The sequence below is a fragment of the Schistocerca gregaria genome, chromosome 9 (genome assembly GCF_023897955.1).
Source record: "Schistocerca gregaria isolate iqSchGreg1 chromosome 9, iqSchGreg1.2, whole genome shotgun sequence".
Taxonomy (NCBI): Eukaryota; Metazoa; Arthropoda; class Insecta; order Orthoptera; family Acrididae; genus Schistocerca; species Schistocerca gregaria.
The window spans coordinates 164,951,879-164,964,951 of record NC_064928.1 but is presented as its reverse complement, the minus strand read 5'-3'; the positions used below and the strand labels follow the sequence as shown (position 1 = coordinate 164,964,951).

The 13,073-nt window shown below is 37.5% G+C and overlaps 2 protein-coding genes across 3 annotated transcripts in view; one reads left to right on the top strand and one right to left on the bottom strand.

Annotated features, from left to right (window-relative positions):
* LOC126292254 (acyl-CoA:lysophosphatidylglycerol acyltransferase 1-like) overlaps positions 1 to 3,009 on the bottom strand; it is a 65,139-nt gene extending 62,130 nt beyond the window's left edge. Inside the window, exons 1-2 of one of the 2 annotated variants that reach the window (XM_049986151.1) lie at positions 2,529 to 3,009; positions 1,696 to 1,855 (exon numbers count right to left, since the gene is read on the bottom strand). In XM_049986151.1, coding sequence (XP_049842108.1) covers positions 1,696 to 1,742 — 47 coding nt within the window. In that variant the 5' untranslated portion in view covers positions 1,743 to 1,855; positions 2,529 to 3,009. Of the gene's footprint in view, positions 1 to 1,695; positions 1,856 to 2,322; positions 2,411 to 2,528 lie in introns of those variants that run through there. The other variant, XM_049986152.1, reaches the window with a different exon arrangement.
* LOC126292253 (fumarate hydratase, mitochondrial-like) overlaps positions 2,432 to 13,073 on the top strand; it is a 73,042-nt gene continuing 62,400 nt past the window's right edge. The window contains exons 1-2 of the mRNA XM_049986150.1: positions 2,432 to 2,560; positions 3,056 to 3,369. Coding sequence (XP_049842107.1) covers positions 3,250 to 3,369 — 120 coding nt within the window. The 5' untranslated portion in view covers positions 2,432 to 2,560; positions 3,056 to 3,249. The remainder of the gene's footprint in view (positions 2,561 to 3,055; positions 3,370 to 13,073) is intronic.

Genomic DNA, 13,073 nt, shown 5'->3' with positions numbered 1-13,073 from the left:
TCCTTGCAAATTCCATAAATAACTTCTTGATTTCTTATCAGACAACTCAACTTTCAACATCCTTCTGAAACATCTTATTTGAAACACTCGCACTCTTCTTTTCTGGGTTCCCTCCCAGTCCTCAATTCACTTCTGTAAAATGCTGTGCTCTAATGCCTACACTAGTCTGCTTCCAATATCCCTATTGATTTGTCTGATTATTACGTTCCTTTCTGTGCAGAAGAATTTCTGCACTGAGTCTATTATGAAGTCCCCAGTTCTGATTATCTCATTTCTGCCCCTCTTCAATACTTCGAATTCTTCTAGTTTACTTTCAAACCATATTTTGTGCACAGTAGAATGCCATTCCATTCAGCAGCTCCCGTAATTCTTCATTTTAAAAGAGAATAGTAATGGCATTGCTGATATTTTTCTTCAATAAACAGGTTTAAAATAGAAGAGACAAGATTCTATCTGTGCATTTACATCATTTATTTATTTATTAATCTAAATACTTGTCCAGAGAGCAGTTATTTCAATCACATTCCAAGCTGTAGGTAGCAAGCTAATTATAAGCTTGGCTTGTTCTCTATGTTCACACATCAACATAGTAATTCTTACATGTCATCTTTAATTTCTATTCTTAAAGTCTTAAAACAGAATACTTTTATCCAAACGAATTTACTTTGAATTTTGATTTCGCTTTTTGTTTTATCTGATCTCCTCAAAATTCTTCCAATGCCATATGCAATGCAGCAAACTTAATAGGACGGGAGATAAGAATGCATTGAGGCATGTAAGTTACCATTAATGTCAGAGCATTTTACATTCCTAAGTAGGATATAAGATTACAGTGCAGACAACCAAAAGCCATGGTAAGGTCACAGTGCACTACAACACAATAGTGTCAATTATTTAACTCTGTCAAAACTTAATATGTGAGGTCATGGACCTCGAGTTAGGCCTATTACAAGACATACAGTTTACTCACTGAAAGAGTAGTTTCAAAGTGTAGCTGCAAACTATCAATGTTTTTCCTATTTCAATGAATACTTTGTACCGGAATGTTTAACACCCCCTCACACAACTTTACATATTATCAATTAATTATAATCGGCTACCTAAAGCCTACTGATAATTAAAATGACCGAAAACACAATGAAAACTCTTGAAATGCATTTAAGAAGACCCATAATAAGTGATTGTTAGCTGAAATCCTTCAATCAATATGTGTTACAGTAAGTACAACCTTTAACATTAACTGAACTACATTTCTTTGATATGTTTATCATGAAATCCACGTGTTACACAATGTGATCACCTATTTTTATCATTAATGCAGAGCATTTAAAAAATGTCACATTCGCCACTACTTTTCCTCTCCTCATTAAACATGTCTATTTGTACATATTTGTTTGAATGACTCACATTTTCCTTGGATTAAGCTGACAATCTACATCACTGCAATATCATTCATGTACAAATAAATTATTGGGCCCATATTAAACTAAATAGGTGTACAGCTGGAATGCACAAGTCAAAAGTTCAGTTATTCATTTAACATTTCTGGCATTTGTATTATCCTGTCCTCACTACTTGCTCTATATACCTACATTTTCAAGCAATGACAATTTACTTATGCAACATGTTTAAACAAATAATATGTATCAACATGTCCAGTGCTGTAAGAGGAATACACAACTAATATTATCTTACCTTAAGTTCTCCATTTCAAGTACTTGCTTAAATCTCTCAATAAACATACTAAAGTCAGCTACTGTCAACCAAGACAAAACGTTCCTGTCATTCGCATGTCAATAAAGAAGGCTTCTGTAATGATGAGAGCTTTTAGAAGCCATGGCACCTTGACTGCAACCTGTAAATAAATAATTTATCACTGTCACTGATGTTTTTGATTTAATGCAAATCTTGCGCTATATACATCTAAGGACTGAGTATTTCTATCATCATATTTCAATTAATATAATGTATAATTTCGAATTGTTGCTTCAAACAGAGCATGTGCTTCTCACAAGTTCCTAGCCGGTCTGGGAAAATTAAAATGTAACATGTTATACATGGGTGTCAAATTAAATTCCCATGCGACCGCAAACTCTTCTGAGCACGGAATCAAAATTGATCTGTATCAAGCATGGAGCCAATAGATATAATACACGTAATCTAACGCATCAGTCATGCCCAAAAGCCGACACACGAGTTACAGCGTTGCATTGAAAATCACGTTCCATTTTTCCTCCACTTCGATCTGTACACTGCGTTAGAACACGGCTGTCGTATTTATACACACTCGAATTATGTACAGAAGTAACTTGTCTTTCATACCTGCAAAATGTCGCCGATATTTTAGAAACAGTCAACTGACCGCGAACACACATTGTAGCATGTAACACATGAGCTTGCGTATTATCTCGCGCTGGTGGGGGAGGGGGGACCGATGGGATGAAAAAATTTACATCTATTCTTCGGCTGATAAGACGGCTTATCGCTGTGGCACTCACATTTAAAGGACTTGATTTAACAGTACATACCTTATCTCGGCAACGCTATGCCAGTCCTGTAGGTGAGTACCAGAAACCACCTTGTCTTTTCAGCAGAGCTCTGTCACTCATTATTAGCCTTTATTTGATATGTTTACGTTAATCTTATGTTTTGTTTCCTTCTTGATAACTCTGACTTCAGATCAAGTTGTTATTTTTCTCATTGCAATTCCGATCTCGTAACAAACGTCACAGGAAAAGGAAGAACAATTGAATAACACATTTCTAAAGGGAAGCATTCGTAGTAAGCTAGCTATAACACTATAGTTTTATTATATTACGCTGACGGACTCGAATTTTTTATATACAAATAAATTTGAAATACACAGTGTAATTTGTGAGTAGACAGAAAAGGCTGGTGCTGAATTCCATAATATGTGAATGTGCCAGGGACAAGGAAAGTGGCACATGCTTTTATCGCCCATTACGCGTATGAACGATGACAAATAAATGTATTTTTGTAGTTAGTTCTCTTTAATCTGTTTACGTTATTCATTCACATCTTTCATTCCCTTCAGAGAGTTTCCCACTTGGTAGACCACACTGGAAAGTCTCCAGTGCTATACAACTTTGGACGCCGTGTGTTTCAACTGCCCTCTATCGCCGAATACTTGCAACAAACCGGTTAAGGCTGTCTGCTGCTGGTGACCTGCTGACCTCGGCATATCTTTGTCCTTCCTCAAATCAGCGTTAAACACCATTTAATCCAACTATGGCAACGAGAATCAGTTATCTGTCGCGTCTATGTCGCAGGGCAGCGGTTGCGAGGGAGCATCTGCACGAGATTGGTGTGCAGGATTGGAACAGGGTCCTCATCGGTTGTGTCAGAATGGTAAGTATTTATTCCGCTAGAGTGTTAATTAAACTATTTTTAATAGCCTTAATAAATAAATTCGGTTATAGAGTTGAATCGTGTGAACTAAAACTTTGTGACATGGCAGCTGGGCTCACTGAATCTCGTTAGGTGTGACTCTGTTATTGTGAAGGAAAAAGGAGCAAAACAATGTCATTACGTTAGCAACAAATTAATGAATTCGCAAAACGGAAAATTTTGTTTCTGTGTCAATAACTATTGTTTAAAAGTTACGATAAATGAAAGTACGTCTCCCAAGTAACTTGAACATAGTTTCTACACATCTCTTTTTTTCCATCTACATCGTTTGTATTAACTTTAGAGAGATGACTGTCATCAAGAAGAAATTTAGTGTAATTCATTTGTGCAAATGGGTATGTGCTTCCAGTGTATCACTGAACTGTACAGCTGAGTATGTATACAGCACAAAATTTTTAACACCGTGTAACACTAATTCGTGTTGTAGTGACCGTATTACAAAATTGCCGGCATGAGTGGAGTATGCTTGCATAGTTTTCAGATAAATAAATTTGGAATAATCGGTTGCATCAGCAGCACCAAAATTATCTACAGAATTATTAGCAAGCATCAAACAAAAAATAACATTTCTAGACATTACTGGGGCAACGAAATTTTGAAAAACTAGGGTTTTAATGTTTTTCAGATGGATTATTATGTTAGTGATCGTATAAGATAAGCTTGATTTATTTTCATCAAAAAGTATCCGTCTTTGTTCTAAAGGTCATGAAAATACAGCAGAAAAGTAAATCCACTCAGGAATAAGCTACTGAGAATGACTAAAGAATGGTTTACTTCTTTATGTCAAAGGACAAGGTGGTGACACTACTGGAAGGAACACAATTAGCCCATTCTAGAAAATGAAATGTATGATGAAATGAGGATTTGAACTAACAAAAGAAGTGAAAATCACTGTATAAATATGTGCATCAAAATAACATTTTTACTTTGTTTACTAATAACAGACCAGGAAATGACCAATGGCAAAGCTTTAACAAATGATATGATTTAACAGTGAAGAAGAAAATAGGGCCCATACAAGAAGTTAGAAGAAATGTCACAAATGACCCATTCACAGTTTACATAATTTATTATTTCCTAAAAGACAAAATGGAGTGACTTAGTGTAAAAGACGATCAGAATGTAGGCCTACGTACAGTATGAGAAGACCAGTTTCTGCATAATTCCATCCAAAACAAAAAAAAATCATCAGAGGTTGATGTGGGATTGTTTAAGAAGTTAGGAAAGCATAGATGTTGATGGCTATATACAGTAAATGTGAAATTATGATGTGAAACAACTCTACACCACCGTCATAAATATCACAGAGAGCTCTACAGAGTTTTGAAACATACATTGTTCTGAAATACTATTTATGTATTAAAGGTTCACATCTGTTTCAATTTTCTGTAGGATACTGTGTGAAATTTTTTCGAGATGTTTGCTTATGTGGGAATATCACAGAAAACATGCTTATTAAAAAAGAACAGGTACCATAATTATAGCGAAAATCATGTTTTTGTCAGATAATTACCCCTCGATGCCATTCCTTAGTAGGTTACTGTACACAAAGCCTAAGTGTACACATAGCAGCAGCTATAATACAGTAGCCTATAAGCATGATACTGCATCACTACACATATTGTATGTAAAACTTTCTTGCAGTTTCTTGTCATTGCTAAGAGTAGTAGTGATTACAGAAGTCTAAGATTCCACCAGTATGCTTTGATTCATGATGTCACCAATTTGGCGAAAATTACCACTCTCAATGCCTCATATATGGTGCCTATGATGTCTTTATGTAAACATGGCAACAAACACGAAAATATATATATAAAAGCAACAAACACATCTCCCTCCAAAAATATAAGCAAACTAATGGGATCAGCTTGAGAAATTGGGGCTTTTTGGTTGGGGACAAACTAAATATAAACACTTAAAGGCACGCACCAGGACCCCAAATTGCGCAAAATGGCGACATAAAAATGACACAAAATTCCCATGTTCCACTACACTCACAATATCCACAGGAATCGGTCGCTTCCCTTCACATACATAGCTCAAGTGCAATTGTCGATATCACAAAATAAAAACCAGCAACACCCAAAAATTATATTCAGACCACAAAGCCAACAAAAAAACTGAAATCGGACACTTCCCTTGACCTGTATGAGTCAACTACTACTGACCAAAACACATGGGAATCAGACACTTCTCATGGCCCATATAGGTCCATTACAACTGACGATACAAAAACCTGATGACATACATAGGAATCAGGATATGTGAACAAACACATTCCAGCGTGCATAGTGGCGCGCAAGATATGATGTACAGACTGCTGAATGTGCAAGTTCCATGTTTGTTGATGGGCAACTTAATATATTTGCGTAGCCAAATGTATTAATATGTGTTGTGCAAATAAAGCAAAAGTTTATTTTGCCCCTTAAATAGTTGTTACTTGTCATTTAGCTGCGTTAATCTACATATACTGCAACAGGTTACGGGCCCAGTTACTGGATTAAAGTAAAATAATATGCTTTAAGTTTACGCATATTTGCACAAAAGGTGCACAGAAGCTCATATAAAGTAGGATTGTGTACACTATATGAAGAAGAAAAATAACTGTAAAATGAGTACAACACAGATACCACAAATAGAGCGGCTATCAGGGTGTGAAAATTAAGCAACCTGGAAATTTGCTGTTGAGGCGTATTTGCACTTGGATGACTCATGGAATGTCGTAAACGATAAATTGGAACCTATGGAATCAAGTTTTGCTTCTAAGGATCGGAAGGTGAAATCGAAACTAAGCCTTTTGATTGATCCAGTGAATTATGTTCACATAGAAATGGCTACATCAGGAAAAGAGGTATGGGACAAACTGAAAACACATTTGAAGATGGTGGTTTAATCAGAAAAGTAGGATTACTTTGTGAGCTGATAACCACAAGATTGAATAATTGTAAAAGTGTGGATGAATATGTGAATCTCCAATCATCTGAGGAATATTGGTTTTGAAACTGCGGATGAATGTATTGGAACTTTGTTAGTTGGATTACCAGAGAAATATTGGCCAATGATTATGGGTTTGGAAAGTTAGGGAATACCCATTACAGGGGATAGTGTTAAAGTAAAGATTTTACAGTACATGAAGAATGAACCAAATTCTAATGCTTCATAAAAGGAAACAGTGTCGGCATTATTCTCTAAGTACAACAAGAAAAAAAGCCAATATGTTTCAGATGCCCGAAAATTGGACATATTGCTTTGCAGTGTGACGAAAAGTTATGTATAAAAGAAAAGAAGCATGTTAATTCGAATAGTCCTGAGAGAAAGACTACCCATAAAGGTAAGGCATTTTCTGTTTTTTACTCTTTTAATGAAGTGAGTGAAGATCGTGCAGAATGGTTCCTAGATTCAGGAACATCTGTGCACATTGGAATTTCCACAGTTGACGGATCTAAGTTAAGGTGTGAACTCGCAGGAAAAGTGGATCTTAATTTGCTTGTGAATGGGGAAAAGGAAATTATTACTGCTCATGCTGTACATCATGTAAAGAATATTGAAACTAATTTGTTGTCAGTAAGCAAAATAATAAAGAAGAGTATTGGAGACTCTTGTGGTGATATTGTAGCTTCTGCAAGTAATGTAAGGGGTATTTATAAAGTAAATACAGATCAAAATACTGCTGAAACAGGAAATCACTCTGTTTATGCTGCAAAAGGTTTCTTGTGGCACAGGAGACTCGGACATTTGAATAAGAAAAGTATGACTTTACTGAAGAATATGGCAACTGGGATGGAAAATTGTGGAATGAATAATGTCCACTGTGAGGTGTGTTTGCAAGGGAAGCAGGCTAGATTGCCATTTAAATTGAGCCAGAGCAGATCTACTGAAGTCTTTGCAACTCGTACACTCAGACCTCTTTGGACCTATGGAGAATAAATCCCTAGGAGGTAGCTTCTGTTTCCTGACATTCATAGATGATCTTTCTAGATACATGTATGATTATTTTATAAGTAGCAAGGACCAAGTGAATGATGTATTTGTTGTTTATTGCAAAATGGTCAAAAGACAGACTGGGAAGAAAATTAAAATTATTAGATCTGACAATGGATCCTATATGTAAACAGATGGTTTAAGGAACAGTTGAGTGGAATGGGTATTAGGCATCAGACTACCATTCACTATAGTCCTCCTCAGAATGGAGTTGCAGAACGAGCCAACAACCATTGTAGAAAAGGCAAGAAGTATATTAAGCGATGCTGAGCTACGTAAGTGTTTTCGGGCCGAGGCTGTGTCGACAGCAGTGTATTTAATTAACAGATCATCTACCAAAGCTGTGAAACATAGACACCTTATTAAGTATGGACTGGGAAGAAATTGGGTCTAAAGCACTTAAATCTTTGGATGTGAAGCCATGGTTCAGATTCCAAAACAATTGAGAGGAAAATGGGGTGCAAAATCTCAAATATATCTTTGTTGGCTACTGTGAGGATTCAAAAGGCTACAGATTTAGTAATCCTGTGAATAAGAAGATAATAAGTAGTAGAGATGTAGTATTGGTAGTTAAAGGATATGCCCGAAAGAAGAAATAGATTACAATGAAACTTTCTCACCAGTGGTGAAGTAATCATCATTGAGATACCTTTTAGCTCTTGCAGTAAGGGAAGACTTATTAATTCATCAAATGTGAAAACAGCCTACGTGAATGGAAGGCTGGAAGAGAAAATATATGTGATTCCACCTGATGAAGTTAAGCGACCTTATCAAGGGAAAAAGAATATGGCGTTTGAAGAAAGGTATATATGGATTAAAGCAAAGTGGCCATTGCTGGAATAAATGTTTGCATAAAACTTTGATAAAACTAAGCATATTACAGTCAAGACATATCCAAGTATATATCATAAAAGGAGAAATGAAGAAATTGCAATCATGGCCATATGGGTAGATGATTTTTATTATTTTAACCAATAGTGAAAGCCAGCTGGACTTAAAAAGCAGTTACAGTCATAATTTCATATGCATGATTTAGGGGAAATTAATCAATACTTAGGCATGAAGATTCTAAGCAGTGCCAACAGAGAAGAGTTATGGCTTGATCAATCCCTGTACACAATGAAAATCTTAGAAATGTTCAATGTGGAAAATTGTAAACCTATTTCTGCTCCTATGGAAAATAATGCAAAACTGCTAATGACTGATGATATGAAATGTAAGGAAAGTGCACCCTATGTGAAAGTTGTAGGAAGTCTACTGGACTTGGCACAGACTGCCAGACCAGACATTGCATTTGCCACAAATGCAGTAAGCAAGTTTTGCAGTGATCCAAGAGTAAAGTACTGGATGGCAGTCAAGAGAATATTTAGATATTTAAATGTAATTGTTGAGTATAATTTAAAATATTCTAAAACTGGAAATGTAAATTTGGAAGGATACAGTGATACAGACTGGGGAAATGAGCTGGAAAGCAAACACTCAACCACTGGCAGTTGTTTTAGACTAATGGGAGGATTGATATCATGGTCATGTAAGAGCCGAAGAACTGTTGCTTTGAGTACTGTCGAAGCTGAATATATGGCCTTGTCCTCCACTATCGAAGCAGCTCTTTGGATCAGTGATGAGTGAAATAGAATCTCATCCAACATTAAAACCAACTGTAGTATGTTTGTGACAATATGGGAGCTATTAAACTTGAAAAAATGTCACCAGTGTAAGATCCAAACATATTGATATAAGACATCACTTTGTAAGATGTCACGTGGAATAGGGAAATATAATCCTCAGTTATATATGCACAGAAGAAATGTTATCTGATCTCCTAACCATGCCTCTCAGTAAGGACAAGGACCGAGCGAGGTGGCACAGTGGTTAGCACTCTGGACTTGCATTCGGGAGGACGGCGGTTCAATCCCATCTCCGGCCATCCTGATTTAGGTTTTCTGTGATTTCCCTAAATCACTTCAGGCAAATGCCGGCATGGTTCCTTTGAAAGGGCATGGCCGATTTCCTTCCCTCACCCGAGCTTGCGCTCCGTCTCTAATGACCTCGTCGACGGGCCGTTAAATGCTATTCTTTCTCCTCCTCCTCAGTAAGGGCAAATTTCAGAAGCTGGTGAAACATTCTGGTTTAACCTGGGGTGTATAGTGTTGAGTATCTGAAAAATATTTGTTCAAGGGGGAGTGTTGGGGATATGTGAACTAGCGAGCATGGTGGCGCATAAAATACAATGTGCAGAGTGCACTAGACTCTGTTGAATATACATGTTTTGTGGTTGTTGATGGGCAACATAATATACTTGTGTAGCCAAATGTATTAATATGTGTTGTGTGACTAAAACAAAAGTTTATTTTTACCGTTAAATTCTTGTTACTTGTAATTTAGCTGTGATAATTTGCATAATCTTCATAAACTAAAACACCATATAGGTCAGTTACAACTGACTATTCCAAAACCTACGATGACATACATAGGAATTGGACACTCCCCTTGACCTGTATAGGTCAACAACAGCTCACGATACCAAAATGCATCTACAACTAAAACAATGGAATCGGATACTTCCTGTAAGTTACTTAAATCAACCACAAGAGACGATACCAAAACATCAAACACCTACACCTGTGTTTCGGTGCTGCACACTTCGTCAGCCACCCCAATCGAACACACACACACACACACACACACACACACACACACACACACACAAAACTCTTAACCGCCCACAACCTACCAACTGCGGCATGGCTTGCTTTTGTGCGCACTACCGCCGCTTACGATAAAAAAACGAGAGCAATTGTCTCATTAGCGAAACAATGGCAAGAGACTGCTATTTGTTGTTACACTGCTGCTTTCTTTGATAATGATCAACAAGAACCAAATAATATACTGTGTATGATAGATGTTCTGAACGAGAATTTAGCTAAAATTTTTCATCTTTGCAGACACTTCTTTTGTGCATTACATTCTGCACAGAAATTAGTCATCTTGGATTAAAAAATCTTGTCAATTGCCGTGCTTCATTTCTGACTGTATCACTATCAGGCATAAGAATAATACGAATATAAACATGACATGATATGTATATTCATCCTGTTTGCTGTTGTCTCACACTAGTTTCGCAGTTTATAAGGCAGACAGGATTTAAATGAGGTAGCAGCAAACATGAAAGAATACATGGCAAAATGTTTATATTTGTATTATTCTTATGGTGAAGAGAATACTGCATGTGATTCACAGTTGATAAAAGTTCCTATTAGCAACCATCTCTTCTCACAGGTAGGAAAAAATTCAGAACGTACAGTTGGCCATATTGACAAACATCCCAAACAGTCTTGTCAGTCAGATTTTCATAGTACATTGAAATGCTGCTACATTCGAAGATGGACAATACGGAATTTGTATTTACTTCGTTGGATAATGTATGAAAATGCAGTGGTCGAAACTCGAGGTGGAGAAAAAAGCTTGTCTTGCGCCTTTTTTTAAATTTATTTACTGACTCAGAGATTTTGGCACCAGTATTTATCTTTGTGCCTGCAAGGCAGCTGCAAGGTAGCGCTAGATATGTTCGACGGCAGAAGTTAGTTGTAGCGGCACCTACCAAAATTTTTTTGGGATTTCCGCGTACTTTGCACTCGATTCTAATCAGCAGCCGGTTTTCTGGATTACAAAAACCGGAAAAAAAGTGTGGCTTAGATTCAAGTAAATACGGCAGCAACAAGTTTGAGGAGGACATAGTAGAATTATTTAAACACTTTCTTCAATGCACTGCTACTTTGTATTTCATGACCAATATTTTGAACAAGTGGACAGTGTCACCATGGGAGCCCTCTGTCTCCTGTGGTGGCCAACTATTTTATGGAGCACTTTGAAGAATGCGGTATGTGGGTCGTACATTTGTGGTGTGGCCACATGGACTTCATACTATACCTGCGTTTCTTCAGCATCTGAATTCGCTCCATCCAAATATAAACTCCACAGTGGAAGTGGAAAAAGATGGTACTTTACCTTTTCTTGATGTTTTGGTATGACAGATGGAACCTTGGGACACAGTGTCTACAGCAAGCCAACACATACAGGCCACCTGCTGCCACCATCCTGCACAATGCGGTATTGCACTACATATGTTAGTTCATAGAGCACATGTGGTATCTGATCCTGAAAGTCTGTCGAGTGAAATACAACATTTGAAGACAGTTATCTGACAAAATTGTTATTCTGAGAGACAGATATGTAATGTATTCAGGCCCAGGCGAGTTCAGTCTATGGAGCAGAATGAAGATACGAAGACACCCACCACTTTTGCCTTTTTGCCATATTTTGGTGCCATGTCATCAAAAATCAGAAGAGTCCTTGGAAGATATAGAATTAAGTGTGTTTTTCAACCATCTGCAAAACTGAGAAACCTGTTGGGTTTGGTTAAGGATAACCTTGGCCTGAGGAAATGTGGTATGTACAAGATTCCTTGTCAATGTGGGGTAGCATATATAGGCCAGACATGCCGCACAGTACAAGAACGCTATGATGAACATCAGCGTGATAGACGCTTTCATCAACTGGAAAAGTTGGCAATTGTGAAACACTGTCTGAATACAGGATATTCCACAATTTATGAAAAGATGGAAGTTTTATCCCCAGCATCATCTTTCTGGGATTGCATCGTTAAGGATGCAATACATATCCGTACAGGCGATAATCTCATCTACAAGGATGTGGGATTTCAGCTGAGCACAGCCTGGAACTCTGCATTGGCTGCTATTAAATCATGGTGTGAAAATAAAGATTCCTTGATAACATTGCCCTAGTATGCTCGTCGGTGAGTAACGTCTGGCCGTACTGTTGGCAAACACAGCGTACAGCGCATGCGCAGGAGAGCTGCTCTGCGACTTTCGGCAGAGGGAGTTTGAATATGGCACCATCTACCCGCAAGTCATTGCGCATGCGCAAGTTCCGCATCTGTGTATGCTTCGCACACATTCTACAAACGGGGCTCTACGTTTGGATCTCATCAGTCGTACCTAGCCACCAGCAAGGTTGAACCACCTGAAGATGTCCGACAGTTGCTCCAAGGAAATATTGTGGAATTTGCGCAACGTGATCTGGTGGAAAACCCGTGAAGTCTATTTACAATACTGAAGTTGCTAATGCGTGACTACCATGTCACCACTACATTTCTAAAGTTGGCTACACTGAATTTCCTTAGGAACAAATCATATCTGGGAACACTGTTTTAATGCCACTACATGTATAGCATCATCCAGTTCCTTTGTTTTGAATCGTGTTCACTGAGCATGCAGTTCTGAGCTCTTGTACTGAGTTGTGTCCAGAGTCGATAACTGTTTCGAAATTCAATTGTTGCAGTTTTTAACTATTCATTCAAAAACAAAAGTAAGTCCCCTAAGGTTACAATAATAATGTGAAATACTTTTGTAATGAAACAATGGGATGGAATGCATTTTCAATATTTAATTACTTTTTAGGTTACACCAATCATCTTTCGAATTATTTAAGACAAATGTTGATTTTATGACTGAAACAGTATGGGAAATATAAGTAGACAGTGAAACTTCCTGGCAGATTAAAACTGTGTGCCCGACTGAGACTCGAACTCGGGACCTTTGCCTTTCGTGGGCAAGTGCTCTACCATTTGAGCTACCGAAGAA